At 37.0% G+C, this 24,996-nt stretch overlaps 1 protein-coding gene across 1 annotated transcript; it reads right to left on the reverse strand.

Moving 5' to 3' along the window:
* Positions 1–2,903: 2,903 nt before the first annotated feature.
* LOC129258752 (sterile alpha motif domain-containing protein 9-like) lies at positions 2,904–20,593 on the reverse strand. The gene is made up of 8 exons (XM_054896982.2): positions 20,363–20,593; positions 18,374–18,655; positions 17,902–18,039; positions 15,976–16,227; positions 13,181–13,477; positions 11,876–11,953; positions 10,327–11,070; positions 2,904–9,628 (listed from the first exon to the last, which is right to left on the reverse strand). The coding sequence occupies exons 2-8, from the start codon at positions 18,537–18,539 to the stop codon at positions 5,100–5,102; spliced, it is 6,204 nt and encodes a 2,067-aa protein (XP_054752957.2). The 5' UTR covers positions 18,540–18,655; positions 20,363–20,593; the 3' UTR covers positions 2,904–5,099.
* Between the last annotated feature and the right edge of the window lie 4,403 nt (positions 20,594–24,996).

The following is a 24,996-nucleotide window of genomic DNA, read 5'->3' on the forward strand; positions in this document are numbered from 1 at the left end:
TGTTTTATCCATTCGCATTGTACATGATAAATATAGGGCCTATGGCTGGCGGCCATTTTGAATGTCAAAATACTGCATTTATCACATAAATGGCATATTAATAGCAATGATGTTTTCAGTCAGCTTTCCACTCGTTTATCTTAATAATATGCATTTTAGTGCTCACTCATGTCATTTTTTTTGGCCCAGGCCATTGCCATTGTACATACTCTTTGGGCCAGTGGCGGCTATTTTAGATATCAAAATACAGCAATATCCCCATATATGACATAATAAATGATATATCTCGTTAATAATGATGATTTGCATATATTACTTCTTTCATACATCGCGATTTTTTGCGGTTTAGTGCTTATTTTTGTGAAAATTAGTTTTCCCTATTCATATTTTACATAATAGAGTATACAATGGCCTATGGCGGCCATTTTGAATATCAGGAAAATAAATATGTCAAAAGTTATTTTTCCAGAGAGTATTTCACTCCTGCCACACGATTTCATGCATTTCATAGCCAATGTGCGGACAATTTTAGGATTTTCATGGGTAATTTGCATATTTGGGCGGCCATATTGGATTTTGCCAATTTGCGGAAAATGCTCAAGGTTACACGAGTGGCATCATCCAGATTCGTAATCAGCACCCTCGAATCGACAAGAAACCATCAAAAAATAGTGTATATATAAAAAACAAGGTTTGGTCAAGTTCCTATGAGGCCTATCCTGGACTATGAAGGAGTATTTGTTCGACAGACATCTGTTGCAGCTGTATAGACATTCAGAATCAATAGTAGAATTGAACAGTATGCAATCAGGGAGCCATTGCCACAGCTCAAACAAGGTGTTTAGGGGGTCATTCAGACACTAAGAAATTATTTTTAAAAATAGTCACCGCACAAATATCCCCCTTTTTAATATGTCACTTGGACAGGTCTCTATTTAAGGGGAACTCCATGCTGAATAGAATATGATTCAAACAGAGGAAAAGCAGTAAACAGAATACTAAAATAAATCGGACAAGGAAAAACAAAGTTTACTGTATATGACAAATAATGATTGACACAGTTGTCTTCATGAACATGCAATGGCGAAATTGCTGATGTCACATCCCAACATGTTCTTTTGTATTTTTATTATATGAAATTATGCTTTCCATTTCAAGAATTTGAAAATGAAATGATTTTTAATGAATTACATTCATATTGCTGTAACTTTTTTTATAAGAGAGATATCATACATAATATGAATGAAAATATGAAATTGATTTTGATGAAATTTTCAGCATTCAGCTTGGTGAATTTTACTGAATTTATTTAGACATAATCATTCTCAGCCTGGAGTACGGTACCCCCTTTTAACCAATATCTCATCTGGTACACAGGTTTTCATGGCAGCTTTCCTTATAAATTTGTAAAACTTTGCTTAAAAATTTGAAGGATCAAATATGAAAAAAAAATGCTAAGTGTCACATTCTCACACACAAAAAAAACAGTTTTGCATGGTTCTCTCTCTCCCCCTTCCCTTTTCCCTCCCCCCCCTCTCTTGCTGCCCCTTCTATTTTCCCTACCTCCCGACCTCCCTCCCTCTCTCTCCCTCTCCATCCCCTCTCTCCCTCTCCGCTCCCCCTTCTTTCAATCAAACTTTGTCCTTGTTGAAAATTTTGATCCCGCTCCCTCTCTCTCCACCCCCCTCTCCGCTCCCCCTTCTTTCAATCAAACTTTGTCCTTGTTGAAAATTTTGATCCCGCTCCCTCTCTCTCCCTCTCCGCTCCCCCTTCTTTCACCCCCTATCTACCCCCCTTCTCTCAGACTGGTGATGGGTGGACTTTAATTCAACCTTATACAGTGCGTATCAAAAAAAGTTTACACATAGAAAAAATCCTGTAAAATTATATATTTGTAATATCCTGACGATTTTTCCACATTTTAGCATTGGTACAGACCCATTTAAGCAAATGATGATTTAACTGTCGAAAAATATTTCCGCTTGAGTGAGCACCACTTACTTTTGAAAAGTTGGTGAAAAATGATTTGCGCAGAACTTTGAAGTAGTTATGCGAATAAAATTAGACCTTAATCATGAAGAACACATGGAATTTAGCTAGTCAAATTGATTTGAAGATATCTTTTACCTTTTTAAACTTGTTTCCTTGCCCAAAACACTTCGAAGAGTGCAGTGCGCCCCACCCCACTCACCCACACACTGAGGCCATCGTGACGATATTTGCTTTACACTGAGCTGTGATTTACATGAAATGGCTTAGGCTTGATTTTCATTTTGTTAATCATTGCCAAGCTTGGGAAAAGTGTGGAGAAACAAGTATTAAATGATAAATGAAATGTAAACCCACTTTAAATGATAAAAACTTAGTGAAAAGTGCGGGAGATGTCTGTTATAAACATTTGTTCACTATGTCCTCAGATCCAGCTGGCACAAAAAGCATTTAAGGGTAAAGGTTGTGCTTACTAAGTGTTGAAATTTAATTTGGGCGGGAAAATTGTTACCAAATGCTTGAATGTATCCATTTTATTTCAATTGGCTAAAAGTGCTAGGGAAATTTATGAGAAATGCTTCGCAGGGTAAGTTTGATTTAGCCCTTTCCCCTTGACACAGCGTGAAAACGAGCATTTCTGCGCAAACAGATTTCTGCGAGCTTTACAAAAATGGACAGTGCTCACTCAAGTGTTACATTCTGTCAAAACTTTTACTTTCATTGGATAGATGATACCCAAACCCAAGATTATATGTGAAAAAATTACCCACATGTTGTATATTTTTTAATTCCCAGGGCTTTTTCAAAGTGTAAACTTTTTTTTGATACGCACTGTATACTTGATGACAACACATCTCAACATCTGCAAAATGAAATAATGGGGTAATAAAAAGGCAACTCCACGAGGATCACTGTGAAATAAAAAAAATATCTTTATTCTGATAAAAATTGATTTTCTTCATGTATACCATTAAAACTATATGAAATCACAATAATTCAAATACTAAAAAAAAAATTATTATCTGAATAACACGTGGTGTAGTGATTGAGTCAATTGCATACTGCATGTTAATAACTTCATATACGTGTCACGTATCCAGATATATCAAATAGTTGGCATTGTAGGAGAAAGTCGTATAAAATTGTATTACATTTTGAATAAAATCATGGCTACTTTTTAAGTCACGATGGATTGATTGCATTCACTAATCAACCAATCACTGAAAGAATAAACACACAAATACAAATATCATAAAGATCAATACACTCACAAACCAAGTGGACCTTACATAAGTCTGTATGTAAACTGAAACAGACATTACTCTTATTCTAAAAGAAGCACATTTTACATCATAATACACCCTGTAGAATCTCATCCAGCAGTATTATTCCAACATTAAATAATAGGCCTATACATAAACTGGATAGCCAATAGGCTACAATACATTTGAAATGTAACAGATATCAAAGATGAATAACACTGGATATAAGGATAATAATGACAATATTAACAAATATGATCAATTAAATCCACTCTGTAGAGTTCTAAAGGCATAAAAATGTACAAAAAAAATAATGTTAAAGTAGATAGGTCCTTCTTCTACTATCTCATAACATTATCCGAGTCACAAATGTCCTTCGTGAAGGAAGGCTCAATTAACATGTCTATCCTACTGATATTTGTGGATAAGTAATTATATGCTTATTTTGTTTATTTATTTCATTTGAGCAGACATCTTTATAACAGTGGCACTCACAGTACATGTACTGCGCCCATAATCACATCAATATATTAAAAAAACACACACAAAAAACAATGTAACAAGCTGTAGAAGACATAAAAAAGTACATTGAATTTCAAAATATAAACATCAGACAACCTGTGTTGCAAAAATAAAAATAAAAAGCGGTAGTTGTATGTAAATCTAGTCAGAACATTGACACATGTGTTATATTACTATTTACAATAAATATTTGAAGGGGATGGAAAGTATCATTGACACCTATTGGCAGTTTAAACAAAATCACATATCATTTACAATACGTTTTGGCTATTTCAGTACACGCTTAATATCTGTATACATTGATGAAGAAGATTTAACATAATATACATAAATGTGTTGCTAGTTTCTGCTGGGTAATAGTAGATGTCTAGATAAAAAGAAAAGAACTTGCTACATTTCTGTATCAATTGACAACAATCCACAGTTAATAAAGGTAAATTCACCCCTCTTTGCCAAATGCATAAATTGATTACTGAAGTTCTTTCCTTTTCTCCCACTGAGTTACATAATTTGCTCAGTTACTCTATCATGTCTATATGCATTACCGGCAAGAATCAGTGTTTGAATTCAAAATAAGTTTCTGATCAAACCATTTGTACATTCTAGATATCTGATTGTCCTTTTATGAAACTCTCCTTACATTACAACAAGCGTTAAATCTACATGTAGAATCTGCCTTTGAACCAATGAAATATGCAAGCATAATACTCATTCCAATCTTAAGAAGTATACTAGATAAACATATTTATAGGAATTATTTCTACTTCTGGAATATCTTGATCAGGAACTCAATCAAAATACTTTTTGATGTAAAATCAGAACATTTCAAACTCAAAACACTGTTTATTTCATCACTGGTTTATAAAGTACTATTCCTATAAGACTTTCCTATAAGACTCTATGTACATGTTATGACATTCATTGGAGAGGGGAGGGGGTTGAGGTTCACTAAAGCATAAATTAGCCTTCATTCAATTGAACTTTTTCGTAAACACTAAGTAAGATTGTATTCAGAGTTAATATTCAGAGAAAGCCTGAAATTTCATCGTATTTGCTCACGCCTTAAAACACAGTGAAGTCATTAAGCAAAGGGGACTATGATGGATGACAGGCTAATCATGAAATACAGCATTTACAAATGAAACACTGAAGCAATTTACATAAAACATATTCAGATATCCTTCATCTTGGTTTCTGCTATGCATAACAAGCCATGAAATTATTCACAGAATGTCTACTCTGAAAGACATAGAGGCATGACAGAGCATAGATGTAAGACACTTTTCTCTGAATCTATAGCAGCCCGTGGTTCTGTAACAGAGAATTTTAGAATTCATAGCTACCAGACCCTTCCTCAATATCATGCAGTTCATTAACATAGCTAGGATAGTTTGCAGAACTCTCCTTTGCAATGAAAGGAGTCTCCCTGTTGTCCTTGTACACTACGTCATATGCCAAGGGGCCAGCAAATGAGAACCCTAGGTAGAACTGAACAGGTTCTTGGCTAGGGAGACCCTTGATGGGTAGGGACAGAGGAATCTTCATTGGTTCTTCTCCATCTGGGTTATACAGGACAAAGTGCTTGCTGTCCAGGACACCATCTAACCTCTTGAGTCTCTTCTTGATAGAATCTTCTTTCCATATGTCATAGGTGATCCTTCCAATAGACTTCCGATGGACAAATCGTGACTTTCTGCTCTCGAGTCCAAGATAAAACTCTGTTGAAGCCTTTAAAGGGCTGTGGTTTTGACGAATTTTTGATCGCCTGGGGAGGTTGTGTCTTGAGTCTGCGAACTCCCTATTGCGGTATCGCTCTTTCCACATGATTTCCAGCTGCTTAATTGTCATTCCGATTGGCACGATTCTTTTTCCGGGTGTTCCATCTGGCCAATTCAAGAGCATCTCAAAGAACAAGCCATAGAACCCACTACCCTGTTCAGCCTCCATCGTCTTCAGGATGTTCACTGACTTTCTTGCATCCTCTTCATTTAACTCTTCATTGGAACAGACAGACAAGGCAAAAATGGTAAAGACATAGTTTCTGATGTCAAAGAGACTTGGGCCACCAAGGTTTTGTCTGAGCAAAGCTTGAACGTTCTTAAGTTTTCTTACTTTCTGCTGCGAGGCCATGTCAAAGATATGTTGGTATCCATCTGCATTCATCATTTTCACTTCAGATCGCCTCATTGCATATGCAGTCTCAACAGTGTAATGCATCTTCTCAGATACAGCAAAGTATTGGTTCCTGGTGGTGTAGATTTTCTCCAATTTATCATCATAGAGTCTGTATGAGGATCCACTGAATCGTTGTTGTGCACACTGAGACAAGTAGTCAGTGAAACGGTCAAGTAATATGTCAATCCTCCCGGACAGTGATTTCATAGTATCACTGAATTCACGAAGTGAAGGTAGGTTGAGCTCTGAAGGGATAAATTCTGTCATTAGATACCTCCTCAGAGTCTCCAACCCTTTACTCCTGTAGCAGAAAGGTCTCACCCTTTGTTCCACAATTTCCAGGAGTTTTGAGATACAGAAGATCTCACCTACAAACCCAGCATAATTTCTTCTTCGTGTTTCCTCTTCCATTGCCTTCTGTGCTTTTTGAAATGCTAAACAAGATTCCTTGAAGACATCCAGCAACTCCTGCATTTCATGGTCATTGAAGAACTCCTGGTCTCCCCTGCGCTCATACTTTATCATCTTCTGCCGCAAAATGATCCCTTTAGTGTCCCACAAGTACGAGTTATTGCTAACAATGCCAAGTGCAATATCAATTGCCTTTTCAGCATTATCCGAGTCATCCTCCCTTTTGCTGTGGAGTCGTGCCTTCTGCTGTGCAATGAATGGATCTTTGAATTTCTTGATACCAACTTCCATGATCTTGAATGCCTTCTCTCTATCCTCTTCATAAACATCTTCAATAAATGGTGCAAAGTCAGTATCTTTATCATCTCCATACTCTTTTTTCAGTCTCCTTACCATCAAATCTCGGCAGACCTTCTGAATGTAGCCTTTGCTGTAAGATAAAGTATCCAGTATTGTTGACTTTTCGAGAAGTTCAAGAATCATGTCAGCTGGGCGTTGTTGGAATTGTTCGCCTAGTTGATGCACTATCTCCTTTGCAATAACAGGATGTACAACTGTAAGGCCTTTGACACAGCCATCGATATCTTGAATGAATTCTTCAAGGAGAAGAAGGTTCAGAACTGGCTCCCTATCTTTCTCCCAGGGGCCTACTGTTCGATGCTGACCTGTGGATGTGATTCTATATCGAGTTTGCATGAAACCATCACAGGCTGAAACAGGCATAGCAAAATCAGGGTTGTACAACTGCACTACAGCAATATACTTCAACAGATTGACAGCATTTAGAAGTGACTTGTTGGATTTTGAGTCGACACGTGGGAGGATGGCCTTGACAACATCTTTCAAGTAATCTGGGGCGCATTCCTTTTTCATGACCATGAAAGCAAGAAGGAGTTGAGGAGTACTTTCTTCACTGAACACTTTCCTTTTCTCTAGATCTTTGGTCTTTTCTGTGAACCAACATTTCTCTCTGTTTGTTAGTTTATGTTCGATACAAACACATAACTTCGATTTTTCCTTTTTCAGAAGAAGTTGAGGTTCTGATGTCCTTTTGCAATGGATGAGTACAAAAGCCACTCCATTGTCTTCTAAATACCTAGTTTCTCTTTCCAGGCTTATCAGAAATGACCGCATGATCTCAGATTCCAAGTTTTCAAAGAGAAGGACAACGGGTCCTGGCTTTTGGCCTTCCTCGTACCCATATTTGTGAAAAGCTACAATCTGAGTCACAGTGTCATTGGTAACCCTATTGACAACTGTACATCTGTAGTCTTGGTGGAAGTCCCACAAGAGGTTCTTTGCTACGGTTGTGCCTCCTGCACCTGGTTCATGAAAGACAGTTGCCATGGAAATGTGGTCAACTTTCTTGCCTGGGGAGGCAAGAATTTTCAGAACACTATCATGTAGTCTTGTATAGTTCTGGCGCTTCAACACATGATTGTACCCCTTGCCTCTATTAAACTTATCTTCTGAGAGATAGAAATTCCACCAGTCAACCCCATGGCCTTGGTAGAATCGAGACTCTTTCTCTTGAACAAAATCCAAGAAATTTGGGTTACTCTCATCCATAGATGTGTTTTCACACTCATTTTTTGCTAAGACTGTTATGTCTGACCATTGACTCTGATGTTTCTTCATGAGCTCACACTGTCCTCTACGAACCATTGGAAGAACTGGCAAACCAGTTTCACAGGATCCTAGAAGTCTCATCATATATGTGTTGATCTCTTGCCATTTCACTCCCCCAAGACATCTTTCCATCATAGTCTTGCTTGAAACAATGCTCTGACTTTCAAGATGCTGAATCCACCTATGCATTACACTTCGATCCTCTGCAATGATTGTGAAACGTTTCAGGTCTCGGAAGGATTTGGAAGTGTAGAACTCCCTGAATAACTGAGTCATCACCATGATATCGGAGTATGAAAGAAGAAGGAACACAACAACAGCTCTGCCTGGTGGAATGACACCAGGGTCAGAGAAGAACCGGACAGTGTTTAGGACTGCATGCGATCTCTCTCTCATCCAGTCTATATCTGACAACTTGTCCATTCCCTTCACATTCACATCATTCCGACCGTTAGGGAATACCCATACAGGAATCTCGGGAAAGTCGATTCCCTCTCTGAGCTCATCTACATCCTTGGTCTCTGTGAATTTATCTGCATTCAAGATCTTGATAGTTTTCCTCTGATTCACATACTGGCAGAGCCCTACCTTGTTGGAATCTGCATTGCAATCAAAGACAGCATTCCAGTTGACAGAAGCCATGAAACCAAACTGGTCCCCAACCTCTGCAGAATTCATCAGTTGAGAGGGCGTGTTCACAACCAGAACTGGATAAAAGGATGAATCAAGTTCACCTTTGTCAGACCCAAGAAGAAGATTGGTAAGCCTTTTCTCTGTATTTGAGTTTTCCTCCATCCCTGCAGTCTCAGATGAAGAATGTAGGGTTTCCTGTACTTCTGGATGACCATATAAAGGCAATGTTGAATCTACTTCTGTTGCACTTGTTCTTGAGGGAGTGACGGAAGGGCTGCATCCTGGCTTAATGCCTTGAGTAGACTCTACAGCATATCGAGATGTATCAGGGTCTTCCGTCTGAGAAGCAGCTATTGTGGCTTCTTTCTTGCCTGTAATTTCTAGAAGCCTGGAATCTTCAGGCACTTCTGGATACCCACACTGGGGCAATGGTGAAACCACTTCTGCTGCATTTGGTGGTGAGGAAGTAATAGATGGGCTGCATTCTGGCTCCATGTCCTGAGTAGACTCTCCAACATCAAATGATGCATCAGGTTCTACTGTTTGAGAAGCAGATATTGTGGTCTGTTTCTTACCTTCATCACTGACATTGCATGTTGCTAGTGAAGATGATATCTGCATGTATTCTGATTGCTGAAACTTTTCATTAGCATCTGAGGATATGGATGGAGAAGGGGAAGAATCTACTATGACAGGGCTAGGTACACTCTCCGATGTGCTGTCCCTTGAGTTACCATACCTAATCTTAGAAGATACATATTTGGGAGTGGTTTCCAAACGCATCTGTTCTTTTTCAAGGTAATCCTGCCTCTTTTTTAGCAGTCTTCTATAATACCCTGGGGCAAGCCCATGATCTTCTTTTAATTCATCACTGGTATACCGCACCAATGTGTAACCATCTACCCCTTCAAACTTACACACAATTTCATCTGAAAAATGTACATCAGTTTTCAGCCAGACTGCCACCTCTTCTTCTGTCCAGTCTTCCATCCTTCTTGGTGCTTCACCTATGATATAACACATAAAAAGAGATGTAATTTTAATGTTTAATCAAACAATATTCACGATATATAAGAGCATATAAATTGGAATTGAACTCCTGCATAAATAATGACCTCAATAACATAGGGAGATAAACTCTACAAGCTCTGTGCCATGTTTATCTGGAATATTAGGAGGAAACTTGGGAAAACGATGAAGAATCAATCACAATAACATTTTATCAAATAAAACACATGTAACTAAGATTACAATAAGGTACACCATAACTGCACATCGATTTTCTAGGATTAAAGGGATTTACCATCTTCTGAACATACAGCTTTGGCAAAATCAATGTCTAATCACAAACTGCTCCTTTCAACACATAGCCCAACTGGCGGCAGAACATGATAGGATCAAAATACTGGTAGGCAAATATGAAGAGAATGTCATTCAGAGGACAATGACATTCACATAGCAGGGATTAATTAACTAACCGATGAATGTCCATCTGTAATAGGTTCATGCTGTAACTCATTTAAAGGCCTGCATAAACATGCTTATTCTTAATCCTTTAATTTTTATTAAGGTAAAATCTTTATAGATGTTAATTTGGGGTATCTTTCAAGGCATGCACAAATACATCTGCCAAATGTTTGCAAATTTAGTCTTAACTCTAGGGCACTCTATGAAACACCCCCTTGTGTGAAAACCTTGGTTTTACCTGCTGATGGTGTCTCCACGTGCGTTTCCGCATCTCTTCCTTTCAGCGTAACATCACTTGACATCTCTCGTCTACTTGGTGAATGAAATGGCCTTGAAGAACCTTCTTTGGGTGTTGACAAAGAATCACTACCACTTTGGACTTCAGAATCCTCTTCCTCCTGGTAATGGACAGTGGCTTGCTCAACATCTCGTTTCTCAGATGAGAGGAGATCAATCGGCGGGGCTCTGTCTACTTTCAATTCTTGCCTCGGCTCTAACTCTGTTGACGGACTAGTGTTCGATGGAAGCAGATCATTGACTGCAGATGAAAGGAGATTCCAAGCACCGCCTTCCGAAGTAACATCTAAAACAATGTCTTCTGTAAACTGCTGCTTGGTTTTTTCAGAGAGAAGTACCTTGCCAAGCTCATGTCCGATGCGGCCACTTTGGATGTCCATTTGTAGGGCACGTAGCCCTTTTATGGTATACACCTTCACATGGAAGTGGATAGAATCCACGGTGAATCCAATCAACTTGTACATTCCATCTCGTCCTATGGTCTTCTCGAGGGACTTAACCATAGCTGAGTGACGCTTGAAAAACAGGCTACATTCCTTTAGCCCTTTGACAAATTCTGCTATTTCCCCTCCGGGAGATAGTACCACACAAGTCTCTGAAATACCTGCTTCTAGGACAGCTTGCAGCCTGCCTTGGGCTTCTTCCCTAACCAGCTTGTTGGCATGGGACACATTGAGCTGAACTTCTGTATTTGAGGAGAGGAATGAGAACAAGAACACAGACTCAATAATTCCTGAAATAGAAATATATATATAATAGTAATACAACACTAGAAATAAATACATGTACAAGTACTGCTCTTCCATCACACAAGGAAGTATTGACCATTTTTCAAAATTGAGTTATTAGTTTTATGTGATGTAGAATGCCTCAACATCCTCATCATCACTAAAAGTTGAAATAATTAATAATTAGGACCAAAAATAATTCATATTCATATTTTATAAGTGATAAATGATTAACCGGAATGAAGCCTGAATGGGTAGATTTACTAATGAACAATGAATGTAGTGTTTTTTATTTAACCCACCAGCTTGTAACTAGCCAGTAACTTGCTTGCAGTTTCAAATCTGTGTTGATGGTTTAAATTGATATTATAATAATAACAATAATGATAATAATAATTAAAAAAAACATGCACTTAAATAGTGCTACCTATGTAGACATAATCTATTGAGGGGCGCACTATTATTATTACCCCATTTTTAGCTCGAGCAGCCTTCCAGCGTTCAGTGCATTCAAGGAATTAATCCCGCCGGGTGCCCATTCACCTATCCTGGGTTGAGTGCAGCATAATGTGGGTAAATTTCTTGGTGAAGAAAAACATATCATGGCTTGCATTTGAACCCATGCCCCTCTGATTGAAAGACAAGAGTCGTAACCACTAGACCACAAAGCTCCCACAGATACATGTATTGCAGAAACTGGGAAATTATTGAGGCATTGGCAAATGTTACACACCGGAAGCAAGATAGGAAGCGTTTTCTTACCACCCAACCCCTCCATGTGTTGTTCTTCACTGATGAGCAAGGTCTTGTTCTCATTGGTGACTCCAAAGTGATTCTGGCCTGTGGAGAAATCACAAAAAAAATTTATTACGTTTCAGATTTGGGATTCATTTGATTATCTTATTATTTTCTAATGTTCCAATGTAAAAGAAAAAAGGTGCTTCCTTACAGAAAACAAAAGTAAAAACCGAAGGTACCTTGTGACAATTCACAGCCGGTCTTACACACGGGAATGGAGAATGCAGGAATGCCGCAATGAAAAGACGCAAAGTGGCTTTATTACTTTTGGCAAGGTACCTAACATAAATAATTTGAAGCCACCAAACGTTTTTTTTTTCTTTCTGCTTTCCTCAGTCTAACTGAACAAAGAAAACCTGATCAGAAAGAGAAAATCCAATCTTTTTTTGTTAATCTATGGAGAAAGAAAATAACAATGCCATACAGATGGTGGGGGACTTGGGGGTGTTTGCCCCCAAAATAATTCACGACAAAGAAAAAAAAGAGAAAAAGAAAGAGAGAAGGGTTAATATGTTATTATCTTTTCAATATTATGCTAAAATATATCATAAAATTTGTTTTTTGTAAAGAAAATATAGAAATTCTTGTTTGCTTGCTTTGCTTGCTCGCAACTTTTCATTAATTTTGCCTAATACGCTGTATCCAGCCCCTGCAATTTTTTTTGGCTCATTATGCCACTGAGAAATAAAACCAGCAAGAGATTTCAATTAGGGCAGGATAGAGGAGAAAATCTTATATTTCCTCTTTTGCAATCCTCCTAAAATAGGGACACAAAAAATAAAAACAATAATATTGATAAATGAATAGATATATGAATAATAACTAACTAAATAAAGACAAGTCAGCAGATTAACAAAATAGGAAAAAAAAATAAAACGGCAAAGGACATAAAATCCACTGCCACCAATTCAGGGTATCACAGCGTTATGGGCTGAAAGCAACATTAACCGTTAGTACGCCAACAGCTTCCTGCACCCTATCAAGAGCTATAGTAGGGTATCACGGCAGCCTTGTGCAAAAAAATAAAAGGGCCAAATAAAGCGATACGCCTTGGTTCTCTTGATCTAAACACTATATTCATTTAACAGCCCATTTACGACATGCACGTCTCTTAACATACAAGTACAACGAGCCACCCCCATCTGTAAAAATCAAATCCATAAACAGATTGGTTTCATAAAATGAAATTGCAGAGCACCGTTAGCCCATATCTCTATGATTGTGCTTCTGTAAAACTTGGGAAAACATTATTATGAACTGAAAACTTACGAATCTGGTAAGCTAATTTCTTCTCTTGGCAGGCCTCCATAACTCTTGCAAGAGATTCAAACTGGTCGATCTGAGTAGTCTGCTCCCCGCGCCAGAGCATCATAATTGTGTAGCACGCATTTACAGAATGAGACTTGCTGTCTTCGCGAACATGGCAGATCCTTGAATAAGTCCGGCCAAGTCGGAGACTCAAAGGGATGAGCTTATCGACATGTAATTCCTCCGCAATCTCATGCAACTGGAAGTCTTGGAAATCTCTGCCAAAGAACCCTTGACATATATGCTGTTTCTCAAAGACTGGAGAAAAAACAAACATCAAAATTGAAAAACGATTAAACTTATGCTCTAAGTAAGGCTCTAAAGCTGAAAATATATAATCTTAATACATAGAGTAGAATTCACTGAGCAATATGCCGAAAATTTCATCAAAATCGGATAACAAATAATAAAGTTATTGAAGTTTAAAGTTTAGCAATATTTTGTGAAAACAGTCGTCATGAATATTCATTAGGTGGGCTGATGATGTCACATCTCCACTTTCCGTTTTCTTATGTTACATGTATTACATGAAATCATATTTTTTTCATTATTTCATACTTGTGTGAATAATATGTCTCCCTTATAATAAAATAAGTTGCAGCAATAAATATCTAATGCACTAAATCAGTTGCCAATCCAATTTTTCTAGTTCTTGGAGGAAAAAATTTGAATAAACCTGATTTCATATAATAAAATACAAAAGAACAAGTGGAGATGTGACATAATCAGCCCACCTAATGTATATTTATGATGACTGTTTTCACAAAATATTGCTAAACTTTAAAATTCAATAACTTTGTTATTTGTCATCCGATTTTGATGAAATTTTCGGCATTTTGCTAAGCGAATTATACTCTATTTAAAAGCTATACATGCTTTCAGCCTGGACCATCCCTTTAAGTACTTTTAGGCCCATATTCTAAACTTGTTTATGGGTTAAATATGGACAGGCAATCGTTACATAAAAAATCTCAATCTATTAGCTCATTTGACACTAAACCATTCATGGCTTTTGGGTAAAATAATCATAATATGCCTTCTCACACGGTAAACTGCAGATTCGTCTACTGCCAAATCACCCACTCGTCACATGGCCTACCTTCATTTAGTCTAATGCCATTTTGTTCATCAACATTTCGTCTTACGGCCATATGGTCCAATAATCACTCCTAATCAACAGTTTGTCTATGACAATTTAATTCATTTCATTAATTGCGCCCAATTAACCCTTTAGCCCAATTAGACCAAATGGTAGGGGCCTATACGGACTAAATGGCTATTGGACCAACACAACAGATTGTTAGACGAAATGGTGAGTGGACAAAATGGATATTAAGTGGACGAATTGATGGTACACCAAATGATAGAAGACTAGTTGGTTATTGGACGAATTGGCATTAGACCAAGTATAGATAAACCTCTCATCCCACTGAAGAATGAGGAAATAGAGGGCCTACAGTAGATAAAATGACATTTTGAAATTAAGATATGTCAATATTTTGCTCATTCGCTTTGCTAAACAAATCCAGAACATCTAGTAAATGCCTTTGCCTACTTGAAATTTTAGGTCAATGAACAACTGGAAAAGAGAAAACACACATTCAGAACACAAAAGGTCCTCTGAAATAGGCTGATATATCATATTTTTTCTTCAGCTAAATATGGGGCTCAATTTGGTAATTATGTTAAATATTCTTTTGGTTTGTGATTTTGTCATGCTTGGATTGGGCAGCAGTGACTAAAGGGCCGTCTGCACCATCCCGAGTTTTCAAATTAGCGCGCTATTTCTGATCCGGCAAATTATCCCGATCTGAACAATCTCGAGATTATTTGCAATGGAGACGCAATTATCGCGCTAGTTTGTAGGATTAATCTCGAGATTGCAAAATATTTTATTATTTGCAAAATAGCGCGCTATTTTACGAATTATCGCGCTAATTTGTAGGTGCAGACGCACTCGGGATTATTTATTCACGGCGTCAGGCCATAATGCATTGATGCCTCGCTCGAGCAGGAATCGCTCTTCTTGCGATGGTGGAGACGGGGGTTTCTTGAATCTCGAGATTAATCGCGAAGAGGGCCAATCGGGCTAAAATCTCAAGATTGAGCAAACTCGGGATGGTGCAGCACCGCCTTAAAGGGATGGTCCGGGCTGAAAGTATGTATAGCTTAATAAATAGAGTAGAATTCACTGAGCAAAATGCCGAAAATTCCATCAAAATCGGATAACAAATAACAAAGTTATTGAATTTGAAAGTTTAGCAATATTTTGTGAAAACAGTCGTCATGAATATTCATTAGGTGGGCTGATGATGTCACATCTCCACTTGTTCTTTTGTATTTTATTATATGAAATTAGGTTTATTCAACATTTTTCCTCCAAGAACTAGAAAAATTGGATTGACAACTGATTTAGTGCATTAGATATTCATTGCTGCAACATATTTCATTATAAGGGAGACATATTATTCACACAAGTATGAAATAATGAAAAAAATATGATTTTATGTAATAACATAAGAAAACAGAAAGTGGAGATGTGACATCATCAGCCCACCTAATGAATATTCATGACGACTGTTTTCACAACATATTGCTAAACTTTAAACTTCAATAACTTAATTATTTGTTATCCGATTTTGATGAAATTTTCGGCATTTTGCTCAGTGAATTCTACTCTATGTATTAAGATATAAATATTTTCAGCCCGGACCATCCCTTTAAAGGTCTTCTTCACAGCACCTTGCAGTACTTACACATATCAAAGACCTGGTCCTGGTCTAGCTTCTCTTCTGATGTCAGGACCCTAAAGAGAAACTTGGACTGATCACCTTCTTGGTTCCTGTCCCATACATAGAACATCTTGAAGGTTTTCTCTTCCTGCTGCATACTACTACCAACAATGTTTCCTAATTTTGTGTTAGCGAGACCAAGTCTCAGTCCCAAAGGCAGGATTCGGTGTGGTGAAATGACCTCACTTACTTTCCACAACGCAAGTTCAGTCAGTCCTAAAGGATTATATGAAAACAGGACACCGATGAGCAATGAAATAAGGAAAGACAAAATGAAAATAGAAGTAATAACTCTTGATTGTAACCCTCAGAAGTTGAAACAATGAAAAAAATGAAATTGCTTTAAATATTTTATTTAAGTTCTTTCACGAGAAAACTCTTAAATGCCTAATCACATGAAACTGCATGGAAAGTACTGTACTGGCTCGATTTTGGATGTGCGCTTAAAGAACATGATGACTCTGAAAACAACTAAAATTAATAATTTTCAAAATGAGAGAAAAAATCTCACTCATTTGATAAAAATGTCCTGAGTTTAACACCCTCAAAATGACTGTGTACCTTGACTAAGAAAGTTCATTTCATTTCATTTGTGATATCCAATAACAATCTCATATATGTTTAATTTAATGTGATTAATTTGTTTTTCTTCATAATGAATGAAATATTAATACTCGACCAAGTTAATTGTTCTCAATGACCTTTGAACTTGGCCCAGTGACCTGATATTTTATCTTCCTTAACTTGATTTCATTAACTAATATTTCATGTTTAACATAATTCTGATTTATAATTATTATAGTGACTTTATAATCCCTATGCCAAAGTTTCATTAAAAAATACTATTTTAAATTTATGATGACATTTCGAAAATTTAACTTTGGCTGAGATTTCAATGTTGATACCTAAACACGTCCAAAGTTCTTTAACCCTTAATGGGTGCATAAACTCAACAACTGTGATAATTTTAGGCCCCAAATTTTAGGCATACAATTGCAAATACAGATCATTGGAAAGGCCAATCCCAACAAAATGTTAATGTGAATTAATAGACAAATGACAAATATCAAGCAATAAATTCATACAAATATACACTGAAAAGTTATGGAAATCAGATGCAAAATAAGAAAGCTCTAGTGATTGTTTCATTAAATAGTTAAATGCACAATATGAGCAAATGCAAAGTTCAAACTGTATACCATATTTCTGGAAGGATAATACATGTATACATATTGTAATATAATATTTCAGAAAAAAAATGTCTGATGATTTCTTTAACCATATTCAACTTTTCCTATTTTAGGTAAAACATTAGAAATCTCCAGGAAACTCAGTTATTATAACGAATGCTCATCTTTCTTATACTAATTTTCAAGCGTGCCTTTGATCAGCTCTCGTTGGACAATTGTATTCATTATATAGAAGACTAGAAAGTGCTGGTTTGTGAAATCAATCAAAAGTTTTAAAGGTATCATAATTTGTTGTATTACATCTTGTCCTGATGAGTTTTTCATCAATTTTTTTTTTTCACCTTGTTTTCAATTCACACAGGTGTCGGGGTGAGGGTAAGAAATAATGTTAATTTTTAGGGGCTAAATTTTTTTTTGGGGGGAGGGGCAATTGCAATATTTTGGGGGCTATTTCTTTCATTTCTAGGGCAGTGGTACATAGCAATTATGCAGTAAAAGCAAGTAAAATTATTCTGCCTTAGTTAGCATATTGATTTTCTAAATAATCTAGAATTTTGTTCGTGACAGACCTTGGGGCGACTCTAAAAACAAAAGTCGCCCCAAAATAAATCATGCATTTTTGGGGGGCAAAAATAAGGTGGAAATCGCCCTCATGTATTTCTTAGGCTGGTTCGGGTGGACCTGGCCTTCAAGGACATACCTGGCAAGCTGTCCAGCAAATCCATTTGCACTTCATTGACCCCTGAAGGTTGAGTAACAAGTTGAGCACTGTCGTTTTGGAGATGGGTCATCTTGGCCCTTTGATTCTCGTCTCCTCCAAGTCTCACTTCGGTCATTGCTAAGGGAATAACAAGATCAAATCTAGGGAATGAACTGACGACTTGCCAATGCCACAGGCACTTCCTGAAGTCTTCTGATACTTCTACAAATCATTGCTATAGGGATCACCTTAACATGTTTTCCATCATTCTGATGGGGACTTCTACTACTGGATACATACCTCACCTATATTTACAAAATGTGACTTTGACTTGAATTAGTTGACTATAATATATGAAAATCTGTCATATACAAGCGCGTATCCAGCATCAGATCCTACAAAGCATTTCATGGGCCCAATTGTCTGGGGACGATAGTGACTCTATCAATAGTTCTTATTTATTCACACCAACCTGTGGCTGCATCCATGACAGGAAAAGTTTCTTCTCTGTTTCCCGGTGTCCCTTGGGGATGGGTACTGGGTCCTTTAATGTTCTCATCTTCTGAGTGTGCTGATCTGCACTTTGCGGATGATTTTGGCCTCTTCCTAGCTTTATATGATTCCTTCTTCTTAGGCATGGTAATTACAAGGAGTGGGGTGGGTTCAGATTTCCAGGAACCGATACCAAACCTGAGTTTCCTGGTGAACAGTCATCGATGGTGTTCTGCTGAAGCAAATGCCAATTAGTGGAGCTCTGCAAAGACAAGGAAAGAAAAAGAGAGGGCTTCAAGATTGGGACAACACTCATCTACCCATAAACAAGGGGCACTGCCACAATATTTTTGGGCCCTGGATGGGGGGGGGGGGAAAGGATGCCTTTAAAGTTTACATCATTTTTTAAATCATAGACATCAACCCCTTTCTTCTTTTTATGTACCTCAGGCGATGGTTCGTGTAGGCTCCACTACACTTCATTACCGCTACCCTCCACTCCACCTACCTGAACCGTAAAAAAGGCACCACATAAAAAAAAAAAAGACATTAAGTGTACTCTGAAGTGACTAAACTCACATTGGACACTAACTCACTCCTTGTCCTTCAAAAAATTGGTGAGTTGAAGCCTGTTCGCAATTCCTCACACATAATAATTAACAGCTGACTGCAAAATGGCGAACGCAAATTGCCCTACCACACTACTCTTACTGTACAATTAGAAAAAAAAGTACTAGCTCATAGGCTTATAGAATTCTTTTTATGGAGGGATGGGTTTGTTGTGTCAAAAATTTGGGTCTCAAGACCATGAAGCTCACTGACTTTCATTTAGGTTGGGAGTACCTTTTCAGGATGGACAATTTTTTTCAAAGTTCACTGCTATTTTGGTCCATCATGCAATTCTGACAAGCAAAAGAATGGTTATCAAAAATCTATGGGGGGGGGGAGGCACTCTGCCCCTCACATTATACTCTAGTGTCAGAGGTAGAATTGGTCAAAATCTGCTCTTCAAGTGAAAAGTTGACAAGCAAGAAAATTGGAATGCAATACAGCTAACCTTACATGGAATACAAAAATTTGACTAAAGAAAAATGAGCAATTGATTGATTGATTAAATTTCTCATAATAAAAACAATACAAAATATGTCAGAGTTTATTTTGAACACAATGTATTGAATGATTCTATTTCCTTTACCTTTCCTTTGATCTCACCACTTCTTCATGTTCATTCCATGGTTCAGTTGATTTACTCTGAATGGTTTAGCCTTCAGTAAAAGTAATGTTTATTCATAGCAGCTCATTTATATTCATTTGAAAGCCTTTAATATTCATGTATTTTTTTTTATTTTTACAAATGATCTGATTTGAATATTTATGTCAAACAAATTGTTCATGCAAATAAACCCTGAGGTTGAGGTTGATCCACCACAGGCAGATTACCACAGGCAATCAAGGAGTCAAGTCGTGTCTTGTAATAACTCTGTAGGTATATAACACGCCCTTATACTCACTCGTCCAAGTTCACCCTACATAAAAGCATAATAATTGAATGAAAAAATATAGTGTATGGTATATGAATTTGAAATTATAAAACTTATGTTGTAATGAAATATGGGAAAAACCAAAAAGCTGCAAGGAGCTTGAAAGGGGTTATCCCAGTTCCAGAATACGATTGCGGAATACATACATGTATACATAACAACATACAAAAAAGCACAATTATAATCTAACTTGCCCCGAACTTGCCCAAGAGAAATCTTGAACTACCCCCCATTATAAAAAAGTTGCCTTTTTTTCCAAATAATATTTAGCTAGAATCTGATTTTTTAAAGAGATTTTTTTTTAGATTGTTTGATCTCACACGGAAGTGAGTGCAGACATCGGGACCCCTATGTTTATTTTGATTTGAGACTAGAATACAATAAAACATCCTTTTAAAAAATGCATGACATGTCATGAGATTATTTACCGTTTTCTTGTTCAGTGTTGGGCCGGTGCCGTCGGTGGCTTGATTGTCACTGTCTAGGTCAGGCTGAATAGTTGGAAGTTGTCTCTTTCCATTCTTACTCCTATCCGAACTAGCTAAAAATATTGGGGGTGTGCTGGCACCGTACTCCGTTGTGGATCATGTACACATCTGTATTGCCATTCATTGGTACAAATTGGTCTCGACTGTTGCCGCCTTGATATACATGTATATTATACGTAGGTACACGCATAATGGAAGACGGGGAATCCCCATACCGGCTGCGCGCGCTGGATCGTGGGGAAAACCCACAGCCCATTCATCCTGTGGGTAATCCCAGTGTTTATATGATAGTCTGCAGACTCAGACACTATATATGGAGCTCAATTCAATAAGAAGGCCTTGTATACACAAAGCAATAAAACAAAGTAAAACAAAATCCTCCCATCAGACGGGTTTCAGCTGTCTAAATGAAACTTGGCTGTATTTGTAACTAGAAGATAAAAATTTGGTTGAAAAAAGAGACATTCATTGCTACAACTTATTTTATTATATAACGGGGACATACAGACACGTATGAAAATGTGACCAAAAAATTATGACTTCATGTATTGTAACAATACAAGAAAAGGGAAAACGGGCTCATGACATCATCAGCCGACCTAATGAATATTCATGACAACGCGAAACGCGTTTTCATAAGATATAGTTTGTCATTTTTTACAGATTTTATCGGTCGTTTGAAAATATAGTAATTTGGTTAGATTTGTTTCAATAAAACATGTAAATATGTAATAAAAGAATATTGCTTATATTTAAAAACTTTAAACTTTATGTTTTTGATAAAATTTTCAGCATTTTGCTTCATGAATTTTATTCCATCTATATAGATATAATAATTTTCTGTCTGGAGCACCCATTTACTACTGAATTTGGGAATTACATTCATTACGTTCATTATCGTCACCTCCACTCTGCCATTTGCCTGATGGTCACGTGGTCACACCGCACTTTCCTTGGGGTATAGTCAACAACAAATTGCATTCAATAATAACAATAATAACAATAATGATAATAATAATAATATAATAACAATAATAATGATAATATTTAACAATAATAATAATAATAACAATAATAATAATGATAATAATAACAATTATATTAATAATGATAATAATGATAATAATAATGATAATAATAACGCAGTTCTTGTATAGCGCATATCACATTATGTCATAACGTCGCTATGCGCTTCCATAGGACTTGGATATTATTACCCCGGCTTTAGCCCCGCAGCCTCTGGCTTTTCAAGGAATAATTTCCTGCCAGGTACCCATTCACCTCACCTGGGTTGAGTGCAGCACAATGTGGATGAATTTCTTGCTGAAGGAAATTACACCATGGCTGGGATTCGAACCCACGGCCTTCTGTTTCAAAGTCACAAGACTAATCCAATGGGCCACAACGCTCCACAATAAGAGAAAGGCCTATACTAAGTGAGCTATATACCGGTGTAAAGCTGAGATTTTCCCTCTTTGAGCAGTGATTTGTAACTGAAAGTTCATATCTGGCGACTTTTTGTGGGTTTTGCCAAGCATGACCACAATTTTGGTGAATTAAAACAATTAACAAGTAGGGCTTGCGGAAGCGGAGAGTGCATTAGTACTATACACTGTAGCAAAAAAAAAATGGTAAAAGTGCTCTATGAGGGTAATTATGTGTCCAACCAACATTGGACATTTCTTTTGGGCATTTTTATTAATCCAGTGTGATGAAAATTGTGCCCATTCTAAAATCATCGCTGCTTATTTTTTTAATCTTACTGGACAATATGCTTCCCGCATAAAATACTGCCCCAAATTGGTTCGACACATAATTACCTTCGTCCTGGTTAAAATTTTATCCAATTTTTTTACAGTGTATATTAGTAATGCTGGGTACGACCATGACCACACGTCAGTAATATTAAAAAAAAACAAAAAAAAACATGAACAACCCGTCCACTTCACTATGTCAGGCCCAATGAAAGATGGAAAAATTGAATGGTAAAATGATTATGGCACAGTTGATGTACGAGGGGTGCACCGGTCACTAAGGGGGGAGGGGGATGTTTTTGTCACAAGGCTCCATAATTTTGTCTTGCCAAAGGAGCAAGGGGGAATGGGGTGGGGGTCATTATTGGACCCTGCCCCTCCCCCGCTTCCAACGCCTTTATGACTCTCATCATTGTCAGTATGCTTGCCTAATTTCACCGCGTGGAAGTGTTGCAGGGGTGGATCCAGCTTTCCCCAATAAGGGTGGGGCGGCGGGGGGGGGGGGGGGCAAAACAAATTTTCATCCACATTTTCCTCGATCGACCGCTCAAAGCTGATTTCTGTTGATTTCTTTGAGGGGTAGACCTAACAGTTACTTTGTGTCTAAATCACAAAAGTTTTCCGCTCGCCATTCGCTTGCCCTTTGCTTAGAATGTCATTTTTTAGGTCGGAATTTTGACATGTTTAGCTCGCTGTTGACGCTCGCATTATTTGATTGTTGAAATATGTATCGTCGTGATGGGTATCTGCAAACAATCCTTAACAGGTTCATTTTCAATCAGTTAGCGCTTCGCGCTCGCAGTAATTATCTAGTTATATACACATCTTGCTCATGATCGCAATCATTGCTCAGAATGCTCCATTTTCAGGACAACCCCCCCCCCCCCACACATACTTTTTTCAACATGTTTTTATTATAAGGATTTCATTCAAATGGTTTACATAAACTCAAGATAAATACCAAAAAAATCTTCATTTTATATCAACAAGGATGTGCAAAAAATATTTACCGAAAACTAAAGCAAATAAGGATGTAATGAAATGCCTTAAAAATATACTTTTAGATTAAAAAAACAAAACAAACTTAACTGAGTTCCCAACTCTCTATGCATTTTACAAATAATTAACATTGAATGATTGAATGATTTGCAGGAAAACAAAAATCAATATATTATCATTGCATCTCTAATCCTATTTTACATTAAGCTTCAACATACATTTACATAATTATATACACACCCACCCTAAAACACCATGCCTACGTAAACAGACATAATATAATTATACAAATCTGCATATGATTTTGCGAAATAGGATACAGAAAGAAAATAACCTGCAAATCTGATTGAGACAAGAGAAGGGGAAATTGAAAAGAACTAGTAAAAAACAATCATCAACATTCACACCAGGGCCCCGTCTTACAAAGAGTTACGATTGATCCAATCAATCGCAACTATGGACGGCCAGCAACGTCAACATCTAATATGCATGTTTGTTCAAAATATTTTCCAGTTATGATGAATATTAATGCATTCATTTTTTTTCTTGAAAACTCACTGCGCTTCTTTTTGCGTACAAAGGACATTGTACACATTTTTCGAAGGAAAAAATTATGACACTGATGGGTTTCCATAGAGTTACGTTGATCGGATCAATCGCAAATCTTTGTAAGACGGGGCCCTGGATTCACACATACTATTAGGATTTTCTTTTTTACTGGGGGTGCTGATGTAAGTTTGAAAAGCAAAAAAAAAAAAAAAAAAAAAAAAAAAGGTTTCTACTACAAAATGGACATCAAATTGTTCCCAAGAAATTTGCAAAGAAAAAAAAAAGGGGGGGGGGGACAGGTTTTCACTACGAAATGGAGATCAAAATTGTTCCATACAAATTCGAAAATAAAAAAAAATAGAAAAAAGGTTTCACTACAAATTGAAGGCCATTTTGGTGACATTTGCCAGTTTTAGACATCTTCAAGACTACCTGGGGGTGTTGCCTATGGAGAATAATTTATTTATTTATTTATTGGTATATGCACATATATTGACCAGCAGCAGGGCTGAAAGGGTCAATTTACATTATCAATAGAAAGTACAAAAAAACATAACAAGTACAGTAATTATAATTTTGGCCTAATGATTGAATGGCATTATGAAAATCAATTTACATGAAGATATAATTATGTATTTCTTGAATACAAAAGGATAGATAAATTGAGAGAGCATGGAGATAGAAGTAAAAAATGTATTACAGAAAGAGAAACCTGAGACGGGGAAATAGAGGGAGGTCAGACTGAGAGACTAAAGAGGAGACAGAAACCAAGAACATTATAAATGTTTTCAAAAAAGGTGAACATTTTACACATTCACATATATAATTATCATTATCGTACTTTAATTATCTGTCTACATTTCATGGCAAATATTAGAGTAAACAAGGAAAGATATAAGAAGAATGGGAGTAGAATTAAATTAAAGAAGAAGGAGACAGAGAAGAAAAAGATGAAGAAGGAGAAGATGAAGAAGAGAGAGGGAAGAAGGATGGTGTTGAAGGTGAAAAAAGGGGGAAAGAAAAGGAAAGAAAGAGAGGAGGAAGTTGACGAAGAGGAGGGAAAGTCTGAAAGTAAAAACAATTCATAACAATTTTAAAAAGTAAATTAAAAGGCATGCATGCAGTTAAATTTGTCATAAAAATCAAGTTTGTAAGTGTCTTGACGAAAAGGGTATTGTTGGTTTTCGATATCTTTCGGTATTGCATTTGATGATACTTAAACCAGACATGTTCCTTAACTGTCTCCTACATTTACTCGCCTTTGATGGTGGA

This window comes from Lytechinus pictus, chromosome 4 (assembly GCF_037042905.1).
Source record: "Lytechinus pictus isolate F3 Inbred chromosome 4, Lp3.0, whole genome shotgun sequence".
NCBI lineage: Eukaryota > Metazoa > Echinodermata > Echinoidea > Temnopleuroida > Toxopneustidae > Lytechinus > Lytechinus pictus.